Here is a 20,529-nt window from a genome sequence, read left to right as displayed (position 1 = left end):
TAATAAAACACATAATAAATAAATGACATTAATTATTATTATTTCTTTCGTTTTCTTTTCTTCACTCCTTCCTTCTCTTCTTCTCGTCCTTCTTCTTCTCGGCCTCCACCCACCGTTCCCATACCCCCAATTGAATTTCAAGGACCATGTACCTCTCCTTCTCCCTCTGTAGGTTCTTCTTGGCCTCCTCCAAGTCCTTCATCGTCTCCTCCTGCTCCCACTTGAGGTCGAATACCTCCTTCTCCAGCGCCTCCCTCTCATTGCGCCAATCCATCATATCGGAATATGAATCTTCATCCAACTTCCTATACTTACGGGACGTGCGTCGGCTCTCCTCTCTGTACCTGTCCCTCTCCGCCTTGGCAGTCTTCAAATCTCCCTTGAGATCCTTGACCTCCCCCAACAACTTGGTCACGTACCTCTCAGTGTCGTCAAGGCCACTCTGGAGCAGCTTCAAGTCCTTCCTCAACTCCATATTCTCCCGGAAGGTCCTCTTGAAGGTCCCCTCGTCTATGCTGATCACGGATATGGGCTTGGGCGCTAGGTAGCTAACCACCCCGGACTTACCCCCAGTTGACACTTCCCCCTTGGACTTCTCCCCCTTGGGCTTCCTTCCCCCTCTCTTGTTGGCGGGTCTCGGCTTAACCTCATACCCTAAACCCTGGAGAATTTCAGCTGTTTCTGGCTTCTCAGCATATCTCCACGTCTCGGCCAAGGGCAATGGCACCACCGGGGAAGACACCTGGCAGGGAGGTTCCGCATGCCTCAGACTAGCGTGGAATCGCAGAATGCGACTCGCATAGCGATATTTCGCATTAACAGTAAGGGATTGCCCCAAACCGTTGTCCGTCACAAACTCCAGAAAACAGTCAGGGCTGACCACCCACTTATTCTTCTGTCTTGTGAGAAAGCTTTTATGTAAAAGCAGAATAGGCAAAGCCATTTCTACCGACTTCTTAAACACAAAAGCATTGAACTTCTCCACCTCCCCCCAAATCGGGAAACTCTGGGGAATGTATAAGGCCGTGGGTATGCTCACTACATGGCAGGAGCCACGTACGGCCTCAATGATGTTCTCCACCCCACTAATCAACTCACCAATCCTCACGACACCCAAGAAGTGCTGCAACACAGGCAGGGTAACACGGACCGGGGACTCGTTCTCTAGGAGGGCCATCACCTTCTCGGTCAGCAGGTCCATGTCTTGCGTCTCAATCGTCACCCATTGGATCTGCTCCGGACAAATCATCGGGCGGTCCATCTCAGACAGGACATAGTGGATGGTGTTCGCCTCCAACTGGGCAACTAGGTTGGCTAGGGCAACATCAGATTTGGGATACATCACACTAGACAAAGAAATAAAGCTTTAAAAATTATTCCTAAGTCACATTAACAAGTTTTAAGTCTTGTAGTTTTCTTTCCAAAAAAAAAAAACTGAATTATTTATAGACGAGAAAATAGTCAATGAAATGAATTTTTCCCGTGTGAAGAAAAGATAATATGTGTAAAAAAAAAAACGTCATATTTTTGAGCTCAAACGTTGTTCATATTTAAAGAACCGAATAGAACCAAATTTTTACGTTAAGATTTAAAACATTTATTATAATAGCCTATGTTACAAGCTAAATCATACTAAAGTAAAGAGTTTATTGATCATTATTAAAGACCAAAAACAACTTTATGCGTATGAAACTATATCAACAATTGTATAAAATTGATTGTTTTTGATAAAACAATATTGTTTCCAAAAAAAGAACATGTAAAACTGATAAAAATAGTAAACTATACGACTTAAGCAGAAATTAAATCACTTTTGAACTTAAAAACATACGAAAAATGTGTGAATAATAACAGGATACTTGTAAAACAATTTTTAGCAATACATAATAAATTATGAAAGTGTGTTTACCTTTTATATAAATTCGAGTTTAATCCGAAATTGATAAAAGACAAAACTGTAATGCTAAAACTGATTTAAAACCAATAAAAAGTAAAGTTTTCCTGTATTATACACATTTTTATCACATTTTTCATAAAATTAAATTTCCGCTAATTCATAAAACATTTTGTCGCCATTTTTCTTGTGTATACAACCGCGCATATATGCCGCGTAACATTTTTCTTGAATTTAGGAACAGTGTTGTCAACCATTATTTTTATCACGAAACTCATATTATACTTGAAGAATGAAAGTTGTCACCATATACTTGGTGGGCTACATTTTCTCAAAATGGAACAAAACCTTGAGATGTAGGATGTGATACTTTTTGTAAATATTTCTGTAACCAGATTTAAATATGGTGAAAGACTGCATAAAATAGTTGTACTTTAATTACTTAAAACTAAAAAAAAAATACAGTAAATACAATAGAATATTTACAAAAAAATTGTTAGCCTTGTTATTAGGCTTTGATCTCATCCAAGATCTCTTTGGGAATCTTGCCCTGCTGCATGACGTTGCTTAGTGCATCGCCACTAGCCCCAAGTTTGGTCAAAGGGTCTGCTAGCTGGAACTGTCCACGCGCCCATATTAGCTGTTCTAGCTCCTTGTCCTTCAGCATCTGCTTGACTACTCCAATCTCCCTGCGCAACTTTCTTTCTGCAACATCTGTGGTGGAGTGGACACTCTCATAGGTATCCTTGTTGTCAATGATAGCTCTGACAGGAAGATTTCCTTCTTCTCCTAGTAGCTGCTTCAAAGTCCATTTGAAGGCTACTGCCGCGTCTAGACCTTTTGTTAGACTAACAGCTTCAGCAGCTAGAGTAGATGTCACCACTCTATCAATCTTATTGGCTCTCCAATCAATGTACTGTCGGTACCTCCATTCAAATTGCCATAGGAGGCATCTGTGAACAGCCAGATCTCTGCTTTCTTAAGATCTCTCAAATTGGAAAATCTTAGCACTGCTTTGTTGTCTTTAAGGTTCTGTAGTGTCTTCCTTGCGTATTTCAAATCCGTAATGGTTCCACCTTTGAAGTGTGTTGAACATGCGATCATACTGAATGATAGTTCAGGTCTGGTTGACCTTACTGTCCAGTTCAATTGACCAGTCATCTTTCTGAGCATTGACAACTCCTCAAACGTCATCTCTTCATTTGATTGTCTGAGTCTTACTTTATCAATCTCAGGTACAACTATGGTCTCTACATAGTCTGACTGATCCAATGTAACTCCATTCTTGTCCTGGTTCAACTGGAACCCAGTGTACATAAAGCTGCCTCGCTCTGATTTCCCTACCTTGAAGGTATTCAAAATCTGTGGAAGAATGACTGAGTGAAAGTATTCACCCCCCGCATTCAGGAAGTCATCCACGTGTAAGCCTACCAAAGCTTCCAGGTTACCGTTGACCTTCAGGTAGAACAATCCTGAGTCATAGGTACACTTTTGAAATCCAAGCTTCTCTAAGACACTTTCCACTTTCGTATACCATTGTCTGCTTGCATCTCTCAAACCATACAAACATTTGTTCAGAAGCCACAGACTATTTAAAGCATTTGCCTCTTTGGGAGGTCTCACATAGACTTTCCTCTTAAGGGTAGTCCCCTGGAGAAATGCACTCTTAACATCTACAGTCTCTATGGCCCATCCTTTGGCTGAAGCAATTGTCAGCAGTGTGCGCAAAGAGTATTTCTGCAGTGTTGGTGATTCCTTTGGGTGTTCGTCCTCCTCCTGAAATCCTCTGGCTGTCAGTCTTGCTTTGATTTCATTACCTTTTTGAGTAAGAACCCAGGTAGTTGTTATAAATGGCTGTCCCACATCATCTACTACATTGTAGGTATCAAAGTCTTTCAGTTTCTGTAACTCCAACTCTTTAGCTGCATCACACTCTGGAGTGTTTCTCTTTTCTTTTGGCAACATAACTGCCAAAATTTCCTCATGAAGCCAAGTTGCCAAAGCTTGATCATCATCCAGAACAATCAAGTTTTCCTCGTCTCTGATGGTGATTACTTTGCCAGTGTCAAGCCTAATATCTACACCCTCAGTGAGCAGGATCTCATTCTCGTCTTGTGCATGTTGTTCTGTTGTGGATTCCTTCCTAACTTCTTGTTGAGCAAAGTCAGCTGAGAACTTTTTGCCACTGTCCAATTGCACATTGTACCAGTGCTTGTACTTGCCAACTTTCTTGCCTGCTTGTCCTAGCACAACTCCTCTTTCCCATCTTCCATTGTCTTTGAGTTCAATTCGTTGGTGCTTACAAAATTTTTCAGGACTCTTTCTTGTTACTTCCACAGGTTTCTCAGCATTGCCTGTTACTTCTTCTTGCACATTCTCAGCATTGCTTGTTTCTTCATCTTGCACATTTTCAGCACTATCATCTGATATTTCTCCTGTCTCTGGATTTGTGACTTCCTCATTTGCTTCATGGAAGTCATCTTCATCTTCTGTGTCAATTTCCATCTTGACAGCTTTCTCATCTTTCTTGGCTTCCTTTGATTTTATAGGAGACCCCTTCTTCATCTCTTCCAGCTGTACTTCTTCATCTCGAAGTCTCTCTGAAAGTGTTTGGCCAGCAGGCCATAATCTATTAGCACTCACTCTTACATATCCTGAACTAGTGCGTATTCCAATAACTTTGCTGTCCTGGAATATCACTTTGGCTGGTCCTAGCCACTTATCATCTTTGTCTCTCTTGTAGTAGACAAGATCTCCCGGATTGTAGTCTCTGTTGACTGCTCTCATCTTTCTGTTGAGTGCCAGCTTGAGTTTCACACACTTTTCAGCTTTTGCAAAAGCCTCCCTTGTGCCATAGAGAGTTTCTAGATTCTTTACTAGCTCTTGGCTCCTAGGCTCAATCTGTGAAGCTGGGATTGGGTCTGTCATGATGTTTGGCAGCCTTGGTGCTCTCCCAAACGTTAATTCAAAGGATGAGTAACCATAAACATTTGTTACCGAGTTCTTTACTGCACATGACCAAGCTACAGCTTGTTCTAATGACATCTTTGGGTAATCTCTCCTCAGACATCCTATTACACAATCACATAGGGCATGGTGTTTTTCACATGTCCCATTTTGCCAAGGACTATTGGCGGCAGTTGTGATGTGAAAGACATTTAGGACGCTGCAAACTTCTTTCATTGATTCATTGATAAATTCACCTCCATTGTCTGTTAGGATCATGTCTGGTACAGTAAAATATCTGATCCAATTGTCAAACAGTTTTGCAACAATGGTCTCAGGTTTCTTATCTTGAATGACAACTCCGACTGTATACTTTGTGAACATATCAACAAAGTATAGGATGTAGTTCTTGTCATCCCATTTCTTTAGGTCCATTGCCAGTATGTGGTTGAAGTCCTTTGCCATGGGTAAAGCCACTGCTGGTCTATCTGGGCTGCGTTTTCTCAGAATACAACCCTCACAACCATCTATAATCTGATCAATCATCTTGCTGAATTTTGGATCCCACTGTTCAGCAGACTTAATGAGTTCAACAAACACTCGCTTAGGTCTATGCCCGAATTGTTTGTGAAGTTTGTGCAATAATTGCATTTGGACTTCTTCACTCTCCTTTAACATATTCACTGCACATATCTCCTGCATCAGCATTGTGTCTTGGCGCTCATTATCCCCAAAAAGGTTGAGAATAAAATGTCCAGCACTAGTTGTATCTACTCTGATCAATTTTCCATTGATGGATGCAGTATCATCAGCCATATTTAGAGTGATGCCAATTTGCTTCATATGAGATTTGGACATTAAGAGTGGAATATCCGACTCTATAACGTCAACCTCTATGAGATGTTGTTTACCGGCAACTACTATGGGGATGGTATATGCTTCCATTGTTGGTAATATTCCCTGGTTCCCGAATTGGAATGTTTTCTTGCTTTTGTATGGTCCTTTTACATATTTTTGAAGCTCACTGGGAACTGATGACAGGAATATATTCATCCATTTGTGTCCAGCCACCGAGGAAGTGCAACAGGAATCAAGTGCTGCACAGTTGATAGATTCCGCGGTGAACTTACTCAACTCTTCTTTGTTAGAGGTAAAAAGTACCTTTTCTACTTTGTCCTCTTCTTTGACCTCTTTGTTTTCCTCTGCTCCATACTCTCCCTTTTCAAACTGAGACAGCAAAGCATCCTCCTCATCTGAGTTTTGGGTTTGAATCATAAAGATTTTTCCTCTTCTTTTTGATGAATTTTGTGCGCCGCCGTTGTTATTATTACTGTTCTTGTTGTATGGGCAATCTCTATTGAAGTGTCTGAATGATCCACATGTTTTGCATTTATAGGGTTTTCTAGTAATTGGGTCGATCGGGTTCATAGGGCTGGCATCCCTGTTCTTAGGAACAGAGCGAGCGCCATTCGACGAATTGTTGGAATACGACTTTCTACTATTATTATTATTATAATTAGCCGTATAGTTCCTTTTATAGGAATTATTCTTTTGCCAAGTAGCGAAAGCTTCCTGATTCTCGGCAATAAAGGCTTCGGCGCTAGTTAAATTTGCGTCTGATGAAACGATGTTGCCTAATGAATCGGATAGCATGTCTTTTAATTTTCGCTTAACGGCTCCATACGTCTTTCCCGTTTCTTTTTCAAGATCGATTACTCCCTTTACTAGTTCTGCTTGTGTATTATTAAGCTTCGCCCCTAGCATAACTATAAACGCACTACACGTATCTGTGAATGTTATCCCCAATTGCTTGCATTTGTTGTAGTGTCTCTCATGTTCTTTAAGGTATTCTAAGATAGACTGTTCTTGTGTCCGTCTGTATGACCATATTTTCTCAAAAGCTTCCAACTCTGTGATCCTAGCTTCTTTGCCTATGTGACTATCCAAGAAATTAAGTACTTTATTTACCCCTTCAGGGTCATTTAAAAGCTCCGAAACGGGGTGAACGTTAAAGAAATCTTTCTGGATGTAGTCGCCGAACTCTACTGATTTGTTTGGCAAGGCATATGCCAACATGGAACCTAGGCGTTCTTTCTTGTAGTCCGTGAAACCGGCCCATAGTTTGACATTGTTCTTAAAATCTTCGTAGGAATCAAAATTGTTTAAATTAGGGGCATCCCCCCCTATCTTACAGTTCGAATTTTCCGTCATGATGTCCACCAATCAGGGTTGACACCCTAAAGCTAGATTAAATTGCTTTGTACAATTCTTACTGTTAACACCACTTTTGAATGTGGCTACGCTACTTATGGATATATCACCCTCTAAGGGCTAGAATAAAATAACACTCTATTTATTTTTAACACCGATTATAAGTTTTCTTTTTATTAGAAAATATATGTGGTTATAGAGGTAAATTTTTAGCTTTATATTCTTTATACTTTTAATTTAAAGATCATTGTTCTACATTCTTCTTTCCGGTAGCGGCTGCGGTTCTCCATTTTTGAACATTTTTCACCTATTCAGGTTCAGTAAGAATTTCTGTTAAACAACACTATTTATTTTTAAAAGAAATAGCTCAGATTATAAATAATTAACTGAAAGTAGACATAAGGTTAAGGAATTACATATGTCAATTCACAGAGTGCCGCAGATCTTTAAACTATGTTTCCTTCTTTAAATAGGAAAGTGAAGCTTGTAGCTCAGCTACCACTGATATTGACATGTAATTACCTTGACATATAATTAATCTGACACCTTGTCTAACCTCAGCTAATCATTATAAATCTGTAAATAAACAGAACAATATTAAAGCAAATAATCTTAACCCTGAATGGTTCTACACTAGAGATAATAATCTGTAAGTAATAAAGGACGTCTAAGCTCATATTAAACGATAGCGAATAAATACAAAGCATAACAACATTCAATAGGATTTATTAACATGATAAATATATAAATAAATAATCTTCTTCAAAGCACACATAACTAAAACAAACAAATTATCATTAATAAAACACATAATAAATAAATGACAATAATCTCTATTGATCAAATGGTTTCTGAGAAAATTAAGGTTAAGTTCATTTTTGGGGTTGATTAAAGCCCTGGAGGGCTAGTGGTTGGTGATAATGGGTTGACTTCTATACTAGAAGTTAGTTTATAAGTATAAAAGCTTAAGTTTAAGAAATCATCTCTATTGGTCAAATAGTTTCTGAGAAAATTAAGTTTAGGTTCATTTTAGGGGTTAATTTGAGCCCCGGAGGGCTAAGAGTTGGCAGCAGGAGGGTAACTTCTAAACTAAAAGTCAGTTTATAAGCATAAAAACTTAAGTTCAAGGAATCATCTCTATTGATCAAATGGTTTAAGAGATAATTAAGGTTAGGTTCATTTCTAGGTTTTTTTTGAGCCCCGGAGGGCTAGAGGTTGTTGGCAGGGAGGTGACTTCTAATCTAAATGTTAGTTTATAAGCACAAAAGCTTAGATATAAGAAATCATCTTTATTGGTCAAATGGTTTCTGAGAAAATTAAGGTTAGGTTCATTTTTAGGGGGGTTTAGAGCCCCGGGGGGCTAGGGGATGGGGGTAGGGGGTTGATATTGAAACAATAAGATGTTCATACCCATAAAAGCTTAAGTCCAAAAAATCTGCACGGTTCATCAAGTGGTTCCGGAGAAAACCCCCCCCCCCCCTGCATCAAAAAGTCTTCAGTTACGTCCCCCTTAACATAAATCTTACCATTTATGGCTTTTAAGCGTGTTTTTTTTACGCAAATTAAGAAATCCTTAAAATATACCTACATATTCATTCATTTAGTCGGGTATCACGAATTTTTTGAAAATTTTTCTCACTATCTAAATATTTCTTTAGATATCGGGTGGATAATTTGAAAAGAAGGACATTAAAAGGCAGGTAAAAATACTTGTTGTATAATTTAGACAATTTTTATACTGGAATGTAAATTTTTTTTACATTTTTAAGCGCCATTAAAACGTTGTCAAAAAACGCTTGGTAAAAGAACACAGTTTTCCAAGTACCTTAATTGCCAACCTAAAATTTTTAGCATACTCATATTTTGGATTTCTAGGATAAAAATCATCCCTACAAGACAAGTATACCTATAGGACCAGGGTTGGCATAAAAAACCCAAGTTGGGTTTTATTGGGTTTTTTAACTCAAAAAAATCCAAAAAACCCGGTTTTTTTAAAATGTACCTTTCGTCGATAATGTTAACTCTATTTTGACTCAAAAGGAGTAGGTACTATTTTCAAACAAATAATTGATATTATAAAAACATTTTATTTTAATTATTGTATAACTGCATTTTAACTGCTTATTTTTATATATAAGTAACGTAATGTCTGTCCCTATGTACCAAAATAACTCCCTAACCACTGAACCGATATGGTTCTTAATATAATTACAATTAGCTTCTCACGGGTCCGTTGAAGATTTTTAACCACTTTGGGGGAGGGGGGGGGGGGCAGATTTCTCTTAGGAGATTTGTGGTGCCCTCCCCCAAAATTGGAATAAACCTTCCCTGGACCTATGAAAAGCTACCCTGTACAGGAGATTCATACCGATTCAGCGGTTAGCGAGATCCTATGGTACAGACAAACATCCTGTTACTTTATAAAAATGACTAGCGGCTACGCCCCTAGAAGTTTCAAAATATTTTTTGGGGGGGGAGGGTGTGAAGACACCCTTCCAAAAAATAGTTTTATACCTTCCCAGGTTAGCGAGATCCTTCGGGACAGACAAAAAATGCTTACTACTTTATATAATAGGATTTAACCTTATATCTTAAAATTCCTAGGTAATAATCTTTAGAAAACAATAAAACCCAAAAAACCCGGATTTTATTAATAAAACTCGGGTTTTATTAATTAAACCCAATGGGTTGGGTTATTTAAAAAAAACCGGGTTTTTACCAACCCTGTATAGGACACACTTCATGAAAAGAACAACCAGATTAGAGGGGAGGGATTTCGTTTATTATTTTAACTTAGATTCGGTTATATGGCAGCGGCTGGGCATAGGGAAAAACACCTTTATTTTTTTTAGGGTTGGCAATCCGAATCCTGAATCCGCCCAATTTTGGTCAATTTTGGAATCCGAATCCGGAATCCGTTTTTAATAGCGGATTCGGATTCTGAATTGGTAGGCTAAAATAAGCGTCTTGGGTTTTTTCTTCCAACTCCCCCTTTTTAAAGGCAAAGATTATCATCATTATATAGGTATAAAATCTTTAAAAATCTGGTTCTATTCTCGGAAGTAAATTATAGATAACACCAAGAACATTAATTTTTAGGACATATGTAGCACTTGAATTTTTAAATTTAAAAAAAAAAGCCTTTTAAAATATTGCTAGAATCCGGAATTCGAATCCGGAATCCGCCAAAAATAAGAATCCGGAATCCGCGAGAATCCGCCATTTTTTGGACGGATTCTTGTAAAATCCGAATCCGGCAGTGTTGCGGATCCGAATTGATTGTATGCGGATCCGGATCCGGATTATCCAAATTTGGTCAGTGCGGATCCGGATCCTTGAAAATAAAAATAAAATTACCAAATTTTTCAAGAAATATTTATTCTTTAATCTCGAAGTCAAAAATACTTTTAATGTTCAAGTCTAAACCTAAACCTTAAAGATTGGCTCTCATCATGAGAATGTCTGAAATGATGTCCTCCTTTGTAAAATTTGTAAATTTGTAAGTGACTATTTTATATAAATTTAGGTAGATTTTTCCATAAATTTATACCCCAGGATCCGGATCCTTGGGATGGGAGACCAGTTACGTGCACGCCGTCCATCCTGCACCGTGCATCAATGATCCTAGGAGCTACACCAGAAGAGTCCTACTGTGCTGGAAAGGTCCTAGGGTAGATGCCAGACTGAATTCTGGTCACTTCCCCCAGTTCAGGGGGTTTGGGTGGGGCTAACAATCCTTCCCTAGAAAAAACCTGCTCACGTTCAATCTGCACAAAGTAAAGACCAATTTAACTTTGGGCTCGGGAACGAAGTAGAGGTTGGAAACAACAATATGATGTTTGGCTGGGAAACCGCTAAAGGACCAGTCAGGCGGATGATTCTGAATTCCCGCAGACCAGCAAAAATTTGCACATGGAATGTTCGGACAATGTTTCAGTCAGGCCAGACAGAAAACATTTGCCGAGAAATGCTTAAAGCCAAGGTTGATATCCTGGCTATCACCGAATCAAGGTGGACAAATAATGGAGAGTTTAAACATCATTCTGGCTTGAAAATACTTTACTCAGGCCATATGAATGAGGATCTAGGACATAACCAAGGGGTGGCTCTTATGCTGACCAAGCAAGCAGAGCAGGCCATGATCAGTTGGCAACCCCATGGTCCAAGAATCATGGAGGCTTACTTCAAATCCTCAGATAAAAACATCAATCTGAGAATAATAGTAGCATATGCTCCTACAGAACAAGCAGATACAGAGGTCAAAAACGAATTTTATGACCAGCTTGACTCTGTATTTAAGAATGGTCATAAAGAAAAGGACCTGACCATGCTCCTAGGAGATTTCAATGCTCAAGTGGGGAGTAATAATGAAAATTTAGAAGAAGTCATGGGCAGATATGGCCTAGGCTTAAGTAATGGCAAGGATAATGACAATGGTGATAGACTTGTAAGTTTTTGTACTGAAAACAAACTTGTCATTGGTGGAACCATCTTTAAACACAAGAAGATTCATACTGCCACCTGGAGATCACCAGATCAAAGAACCTTTAATCAGATAGATCACATCTGTATATCTAGACGTTTTAAAGGTTCTCTCCTTGATGTCAGGGTTGAAAGAGGACCTGATGTTAATTCAGACCATTATCTTCTATCTTCTAAAGTTCGGCTTAGATTTAAAAAGCAGGACACAAAGCCTAACCCCAGGAAAAAGTATAACTTAACAACCCTTCAAAACTCTGATAAGCTACAAGAGTTTAAGCTCACTCTAAAGAACAGATTTGAGTCGTTGACTCTTCAAGAGGATGATGGAGTTGAAGATATTTGGCAAGGTATCAAAAAAGTTTATAATGATACTAGCCAAGAAAAATTAGGTTTCAAAAAGGCTAACCAAAAGCCGTGGATCACTCAAAGATCCATTGATCTCATGGATCAAAGAAGAGAGGTAAGACAAAAGACACTCTCCAGAAACTCTCCAGAAGATAAAGACCTGTATAAGATGCTCAGCAGGGAAATCCAAAGAAGTGTCAGAATTGACAAAAAAGAACACTTGGAAAACCTTGCTATGCAAGCAGAAAATGCTGCTAATCAAAATAGAATGAAAGATGTCTATGAGATTACAAAGAGCATTGCAGGTAAAGTACACAAATCAGGATCACACATCAGGGACAAGGATGGTTCACTCCTTAAAACTGATGAAGATATTCTAAATAGATGGGCAGAGCACTTCACTGAACTGCTGAATCTTCCAGTTCCAGAGGAAGAAACTGAGATTCCACCCTCAGATGCACTTGACATTGACTGTCGAGCGCCAAATCTATTGGAAATCAAGGAGGCCATTAAAAGTTTGAAAAATAACAAGGCCGCTGGACCTGATAACATACCAGCTGAGGTCATAAAAGCAGACCTAGATACATCTGCTGAGGCATTCCTACCTTTGATCACAAAGATATGGAATGATGAGTTATGCCCAGAGGACTGGAAGAATGGACATATCTCAATACTAGCCAAAAAAGGAGACTTGACCCAATGTGGAAACTACAGAGGGATAATGCTCCTTTCAGTACCTGGCCGTATCCTTAGTAAGATTCTTCTTAATAGAATAAAGAAGAAGGTTAATGAAAAGCTAAGACCAAATCAGGCTGGATTTAGACCAAACCGTTCCACTATTGATCAGATAACCTCTCTAAGAATCATCATAGAGCAATCCAAGGAATGGAACTCTGAGCTTTTTGTAAACTTCATTGACTACAAAAAAGCATTTGATTCTTTAGACAGAAGATCTCTCTGGAAAATCTGCCGTCACTATGGCATTCCAGAAAAGATAATCAATATCATTAAAGCTATCTATCATAAAGGAGGTGGAAATGTAATGTATAAAGGTAAACTATCAACCTTTTTTGAGATTGTAACAGGCGTCAGACAAGGATGCCTTCTTTCTCCCTTCCTTTTCCTCCTTGCCATTGACTGGATCATGAAGAACTGTGAAAGTAATGATGGCATTCGTTGGGAGCTATTTGGCAATCCCAAATATTTAGGAGATCTGGACTTTGCTGATGATATCGCTTTGTTAACAAGCAATAGAAGTCAAATGCAAAGAAGGACTAACAGGATAGCTGAAACCTCCAAGAAAATTGGACTAGAAATAAATGTTCCTAAAACCAAAATACTCAGATTAAATGCAAATTCCCAAGAACCAATTACTATTGGAGACCAAATTCTTGAGGATGTAGATTGTTTTGAGTATCTTGGAAGTAAAATTGATGAAGCTGGAGGCACTTTAACAGATGTTAAAGCTAGAATTAACAAATCTAGGACAGCCTTTGCCAGCCTTAACAAAATTTGGAATTCCAACAACATCTCCATAAAGACCAAGTTAAGACTGTTCAAGTCAAATGTTCTCTCTGTTTTGCTGTATGGGGCTGAAACTTGGTTCCTAAACACAGCAGTGGTCTCCAAGCTACAGACATATGTCAATAAATGTCTAAGGAGAATCCACAAGATCTTTTGGCCTAATAAGATCACAAATGCTGAGCTTCTAGAGCGCAGTGATATGTCAGACATTAAACTGACAATAAAACAGAGAAAATGGAGATGGCTGGGGCACACTCTAAGGAAAGGGCATGATGATATAACCAATCAAGCCTTGACTTGGAACCCCCATGTAGGAAAGAGGAAACCAGGTAGACCAAAAACAACCTGGAGGAGGGAACTCTTAAGTGAACTGAAAGAAAAGAAAATTCCATCTTTCAGCAATGCCTCAAAACGTGCCCAAAAAAAGGAAGATTGGAGAACCATTGTGCATGGCCTACGTTCTGCCGAGAACTAAAAGGCAATGATGATGATCCGGATCCTTGGACTCAAAAAAATGCGGATCCTTGCGGATCCGGATCCACAGCAATGGAATCCGGTCCAAAAATTTTACGGATTGCCATCCCTATTTAAAAAAAAAAGTGTTTAGTTTGTAATAATGATTACTTTCAGCAGGCACTTACAGCGAAAGTCTAATGATATTCTTTTACCTTTACATATTTTCAGGTCGCTATCAATACCTGGCCGAAATGCAACAGAACCGAGCTGAAAATAGACGCCCCCCACAGGTTATTAACAACCCATACCATGTTTGTAAAGTAATGGGACGTGTGTAATATGTCCGAAACGACGAAAAATGGACAAGATCATTAAGACCCAACATTTTCTTTAATAATTGAGCCTTTAAGTTGTAGTCTAAAGTAGTAAAGGGAGCTCAAAATTAAGGAGCTGTCACATAAAGTACCCCCTTAAGCACTGAAACCTTTAGGTTTAGGTTATTTTGGGTGATGTGAAGCCCCGCAGGGCTTGGGCAATGCATTTACAGCCCCCCCCCCCCCCCCTGTGTTTGGTGTTGGAAAATAAATACTCATTCTTAATTTATCTTAAAAGTAAGTGACTGGGGAGGGGGAGGGAGGGGTATGTATCAATAACCAAATGGCCACTTGTGAAAAAGCTTAAACTTGAAAATTTTTAATGCATATGATCCCTTCTTAATAAGATATGAAATTAATTTCAGCATATGACCGATGTAGTTCAGAAGTTTGATGAGAGCAAGTTTAATTTTACAAAGATATGCGCAGCCAAAGAATTAATATTTTCCTTGAATAATAAAGATAGAGAAAGGTGCTATTTTTTTAGTAGCGAAGCTACTATATCATTCGAAATGTCTGTAAGTCCGTCAGTCAGCTACCGCCTACCTTTACCTATCCTCATAAGGTCGGGATTTTCCTTCGGTTTTTAAGTGGTTATCTAGATAATCCAGGGTTTGAAATGGGATGCGATTATCTAATAACCAAGGATATTAGTTAAATTAACATTCAACAGACAAACAATCCTTTGATTGCACGACCTTTGTCTGAGAAGACCTAACTTTACCTTCAGGGTGAATGTGGTCTTCTCGGCTGGTATTCAAATTTAATTTTTTTTGTAAAGATTCACTTCATCAATGAGAATCCATTTTATAATTTACTAGGTCCGTTAGTCTCTCATATAAGGTTATAACAGCCATTTCATTATTGAAGGAAAAGTTTTAAATGTTTCTATACTTAGTGAACCAACTAAACAAAGTTCAATAACAGTTCCCATTTTAATAAGGCAGTGAATACTGAATAAGAAACCATTATTATAAAACTTGTGGAGACCAGTGTAATAAACAGCCTAATGTCCTCTCAATATCTGATATTTTCTTCTTATCGTCAGAGAGAGAGTGGACAATGGGCTGTTTATTACATTAGTCCCCATTAGTTTCTTATTCGTTGACTTAGCCACTTTGGGGACTTTTACTGAAGTTTGATTGGTTTGTTTATTTATTAAGTTAAGTGTTTAAACGTTTCAACCACTAATTTTAATCTGCAGAAGGGGATGTACATCGATTTATCGGCTATTGTCTTATCCCTTTAGATTCCTGTTTAATTCTACATATTTTTTTTATCAGTGGTTTGCTTGATAAAATAATTATAAATGTGAGCCCAATCAATCTATACCACAGTCTTCTTGTCCCACAAGCAGATTTAAAATTACCCCAGGTAGCTATCTTTCTATTTATCATTCATTGAAGCCATGTCACTCTACAAGTCTACGAATGTTTTTGCCAGGAATGGAAAAAACATTGGACTATGATTACTCTATTACCCACAGTTTTCTTATTCATTGGCCTATAAACATTAGGTACTACTTATATCAAATGTTTTTGGGTTGGTTCATTACGTTTCAACCAATAATTTTAATATAAAGAAAGGAAATGTGTATGAGAGGCTTAATGGGCATGTAAACCATCTCAAGAAATTTTAAACAAATATACCATTTTATTAGTTTTCCACCAAAACGAAATTAACGGATATTAGGTAGGTATATATTTCACTGAATTGTAAATCTTAAACATAACTTCTAATGTTTTTAAAAGCGAAGCTTTTCTATAATTAGGGTCGGTCCGTCCGTACGTCCGTCCGAGATAGATAGCTTTTATTCGTTAATTTAGGCATGTTAGAATTGTCCTATCGATTTCAAATTTTGAATGATGATTCCTGTAGTAGTTAGGTACGATTTAAAAACCGTAGCAACTCTATAAGCATTACCAGAATGTCCGTACGTCCATTTTAAACATGTTGATTTTTCTACTTTTTTAACAACAAATTTTTATGTGATCTAATTATCCGTTTGATCTGATTTTTGGTATATTGATTCCTGGGACAACAAAGAACAAAAGTATAAGCGTATCAACTCTATAATCAAGTCCTTAAAATGTAAGTATGTCCATAAACATTATCCTATATCAAGCAGTTTTCCAACAAATTTACTTAAATTTTGCTTCGACTCTTTCGATACTTTTATATTCTAATTATTCAGTTCAGACACTATACACGAGTTAATGTCCGTTTGTCCTACCGTTTCAGTGCTTCGCTTTTATGGATGTTGTCATCCTTGTTTGTTTCTAGGTTTTAACTGAACACAGCTTAAATGTAGCACTTGAAGTTATGTTTCTTTCTACAGATAAGAATATCAGGTAAAACTACCTAGGTATTTAATATATATCATCAATTCTATAACTTTGTTTCAAAAAGTAGAAGCAAAGAAAGGTCCAATAATTTAAAGATATGGTTGTCTTATTGTTTTTACCTTTCAAAAAACTGCAGAGGTACCTATAACCAGTTTTTACTTTTTCTTCAAAACAAATAGAAGATTGTGTTGATTTTAACAGTGGCCAGGGTACCACAAGTTTAGGACCCGCCCACATGTCTAGGCCCTCCCCTTAGGGGTTAGCCATAGGAAAAAAAAAACTACCTCGCCACTTATTTACACCAGATTTTCATGTTATCTAATGGAGTGAAACACACAGTGGGCTAAAATAAAGATTTCAACCCTCCACTCCTTTACCCAATCACCTCTCCTCTCTATTGGATGAATGACATGACCAATAGGGTTAGGAATTTAAATTTCCTATCCATCTATTGTATATCCTATATCTTTTTCTTGTTTAGATTGTGTTTCAACTCTCTGTGTGCCTATGCCAGTGTTAACCATCTACATTGGCACATCATCTATCTTCAACAAAATTTATATATTCAGGTGTGTTTATATCTTTAGTACTAGCGGCTACGCCCCTAGAAGCCTCTAGTGGCACTTTAAATGTTTGTTTTTTTGTTGTGTTCAAGTTTCTACAATACCTCGCAATGATACGTAGGAGTCTCTATACTTAAAATAAAAATTTCGATTTATTTCTCTTGGGAGGGTGGTTGTACACTCCCCCAAAATAGTTAAAAACCTTCCCGGGACCTATGAGAAGCTACCCTGTTAAGGAGAACCCGATCAGTTCAGCGGTTAACGAGATCCTTCAGTACAAACATACAAACACACAAACATTCTGTTACTTTATTATAAGGATGATCCAGTCTGGGAGGGGACATAATGTATATTATATTAGTTTAAGTTATAGTCCTAAAGTTTTTAAAACAAACCTCTAAGTTTAAGTTTTAAATCTTTGGGGTTTTTTATTTAATCCTGAATTTATTTTTCATCATGTGGGAGGGGGGCTTAGATCTTGATTTTCTTGGTTGCTATTTAAGATAGATGGCTCAAAATTTTTCTGTTTATTCCCTGTATCAATTCTAATCCAGTCTGTGTGTTATGCACAATTAGATTTTCCTTTCAATTTCTTTGCTGCTCTTCTATTTACAGTTAAGATCTTTGTTACGATTGGATGTTGTTATCCTTGTTTTCTGTATTTAAGGAAAAATTTACTTTAGAATGCAACGTTAGAAATTACTGAGATCAAAAACTTGTATCTTTTAAACCCGGAGGTATTTTTTTTTTATATTTACAATCAAGGGATCTAAAGGGATAAGACAATGACCGATAAATTGATGTACATCCCCGATGATGATTCTCAAAATTATTCAGATGTCTATGAGTTATAGTTCTATGTTATGTAAGTATTTTAAGTTTTTTTATTGCCTTTATTGATTGTCGAACACTTTGATGAGGTCTAAAGTACAATAATAAACGATTATTTTATGTTAAAACCTTTACAATATGTCCTACGAGCTTTTTGTTTTCCCTACTCAACTGGAACAAAGATTCAAATACGTTCATATTATTTTTAACGGGAAATAGTTTGGAGGTTTGATACTCTGCAAGGGCGTCTATGCTTTTTCATTTGAGGGGAGGGGGGGGGGGGGGGTAATCTTTATATCCTATAGGCAAGGACGGTCAAACTTTTTAAGTTTTTTTTTTGGGAGGAGATATAAGTATTCAACTTCAAAATTTGGAGGGGGGGTCAAAGGGGTGATTTTGAAGTTTTTAAGTTTGATTATTTATATCCCTTCACAAAAAAATCATATCACCCCTTTAACCCCCCCCCCTCCCCCCCATTGGACGTCCTTGATACTTTGCCCTGTAAATTAAACAGTTCTCTCATTCTTGCCTAACAAACTTTGGGTACTAAAATTTAATCTTGATTGGTTGGTTTGTTAAATTGCAGTGTCCAAAATTTCGAATAAAAATATTTAATCTAAAAAAGAGGTAATTTTCTTTGTAATCATTAAGGCTGTATATCAATTTATCGTACATTGTCTTATCCCTAATATCTACAGGGTGTTTCATGAAAAATGTCTTTCTTAAAACTAAAGTAGGCAAAGAAAAAGAAAACCATTTGTAAAATGCTTTATATACCTATTTAGAAAACCTGTTCTGGTACATTTATGTTTCAAATATTTCAAAATTTAATATTTTAACAAATCATGCCTTAAAAAGCGTTTTTTTTAGGATTCATAGTTTAAAAGGTTGTGTAAAAAATGCGCCCATTTTTAAAATTAAAATTGCGCGGCTTGTTTTAATAGTAGAAAAATGTTATACATAGCGTTTTAATTTCATAAACAGTTTTTGGAAATTTTTGGGCTATTTATAGTTCAGAAGCTACGTTGAAAAATGTGCGAAAAAAGGTCGAAATGTTTTAAGTAAGTTTGAACACGTAGCTCCTTTAAATATTTGAAACATAAATGTACTAAAAAAAGGTTTTCAATATATATGAAGCATTTTAATAATTGTTTCCTTTTTCTATGCATAATTAAGTTTAAAAAAAATACATTTCTCTTGAAACACCCTGTATGATATAAAAAATATTTAAGGTTTATCCAGCACCTTGTTTCGTATTTACAATTAACCAACAAGAGAATATTCCTTCAATGGCCAGGTTACTTTGTTATGTATTTCTTGTAGGGTTGGCAATTCAATTGGGATTGTTAATTTGTATGACTTTTGTAGCACTTAAAAAAATTCATTTCAAATGTAGCAAAAAATAAAGAAGTATTTTTTTTATACCTACCTATTAACTTCAGGAAAAATAATGTGCAGCATTAAAAAAAAATTTATTTCATAGTAGCTTTTCATGGTTATTTTAGGTTAGGTTAGGTTAAGTCGGATGTCTAGATTTTTGTTTATTTATAACCTTTTAAAATATTGCTAGAATCCACAATCCGAAAATCCGTAAAATAAAACAAGAATCCGCAATCAACGTATTAATCCCCCTTTTTTTGGGAGGGGGGGCGGATTTTTATAAGAATCCTAATGCGGCCCAAAAATTGGGCGGATTGCCAACCCTAATTTCTAGTAGAGAAGCTTCTCTGCAAATCACATTATGTGTCATTTCGTCCGTTTGTGAAGGTTTTTTTTCTTTTTTATTACCACTGAACAATGAACATCTATAAATCATTTTGCCCGTTTGTCTATTGGTTGTTTATTTAAATCATCTACACAAATGTAACAAATGCAAGATTATTCAGAAAGGCAATATGCTAATATGTCATTTTTATACATCTGTGGTGGATTCTAAAAAAAGTTATGGTCGCTGCACGCTGGTGAGGTAAAATTGTTAATCTGAAAAATCCTCCAAAATCGCATAAAAAATATACAAAAATAAAATAAAATCATAAAAGGGTTATTAACATAAGATTTATTTAATTTTTGTAGATTTTTTATGTGATTCTGGAGGATTTATTACAAAAAAAAACAACAATTTTTACTTTCCAGGGAGCAACGACCCTATTTATTTTTAATAATCCACCTCTGATTTTTTCTATTATTTAAGAAAGGTATTCCAAGTGATAGAGTACTTTTTGGACAATAATATCGCCCACAATGTTTATATATGCAGGTATATTAAATTCTTACTTAGAGCATTTATAAAAAGTTTATTTTCTATCACCTTTGTCATTGTTTACAAATGTAAAACCATGCAAATACTTTTAACTATTCTATTTTTATCAAGCGAGTAAAATGTATAGAATTGCTCCCCCCCCCCTTTTTTACTTTCGTGGTTTTCCAAATATTTGTCTTTGTTTAAAAGTAACTTGTGTTTGTAGCTTAAGATCCTGCTAACGTTTGCCCGACATGGTTCTCTTTTATATTAAAACTTTTCATCTATGTCCAGAGAATGTTATTATTTGTATTGGAGA

The 20,529-nt window shown here is 36.9% G+C and overlaps 1 protein-coding gene across 2 annotated transcripts in view; it reads left to right on the top strand.

Annotated features, from left to right (window-relative positions):
- LOC145306277 (GDP-D-glucose phosphorylase 1) overlaps positions 1 to 20,529 on the top strand; it is a 28,394-nt gene that overhangs the window by 3,749 nt on the left and 4,116 nt on the right. Inside the window, exons 2-10 of one of the 2 annotated variants that reach the window (XM_080148348.1) lie at positions 8,710 to 8,751; positions 14,087 to 14,148; positions 14,598 to 14,704; positions 15,516 to 15,606; positions 16,516 to 16,583; positions 17,059 to 17,146; positions 17,824 to 17,877; positions 19,204 to 19,268; positions 20,163 to 20,228. In XM_080148348.1, coding sequence (XP_080004474.1) covers positions 14,110 to 14,148; positions 14,598 to 14,704; positions 15,516 to 15,606; positions 16,516 to 16,583; positions 17,059 to 17,146; positions 17,824 to 17,877; positions 19,204 to 19,268; positions 20,163 to 20,228 — 578 coding nt within the window. In that variant the 5' untranslated portion in view covers positions 8,710 to 8,751; positions 14,087 to 14,109. The remainder of the gene's footprint in view (positions 1 to 8,709; positions 8,752 to 14,086; positions 14,149 to 14,597; positions 14,705 to 15,515; positions 15,607 to 16,515; positions 16,584 to 17,058; positions 17,147 to 17,823; positions 17,878 to 19,203; positions 19,269 to 20,162; positions 20,229 to 20,529) is intronic. The other variant, XM_080148347.1, reaches the window with a different exon arrangement.

This window comes from Acartia tonsa, chromosome 14, assembly GCF_053477335.1.
Source record: "Acartia tonsa isolate MP-2025a chromosome 14, ASM5347733v1, whole genome shotgun sequence".
Classification (NCBI taxonomy): Eukaryota; Metazoa; Arthropoda; class Copepoda; order Calanoida; family Acartiidae; genus Acartia; species Acartia tonsa.
The sequence above is the reverse complement of the archived record's forward strand: the minus strand, read 5'-3'. Positions and strand labels throughout refer to the sequence as shown.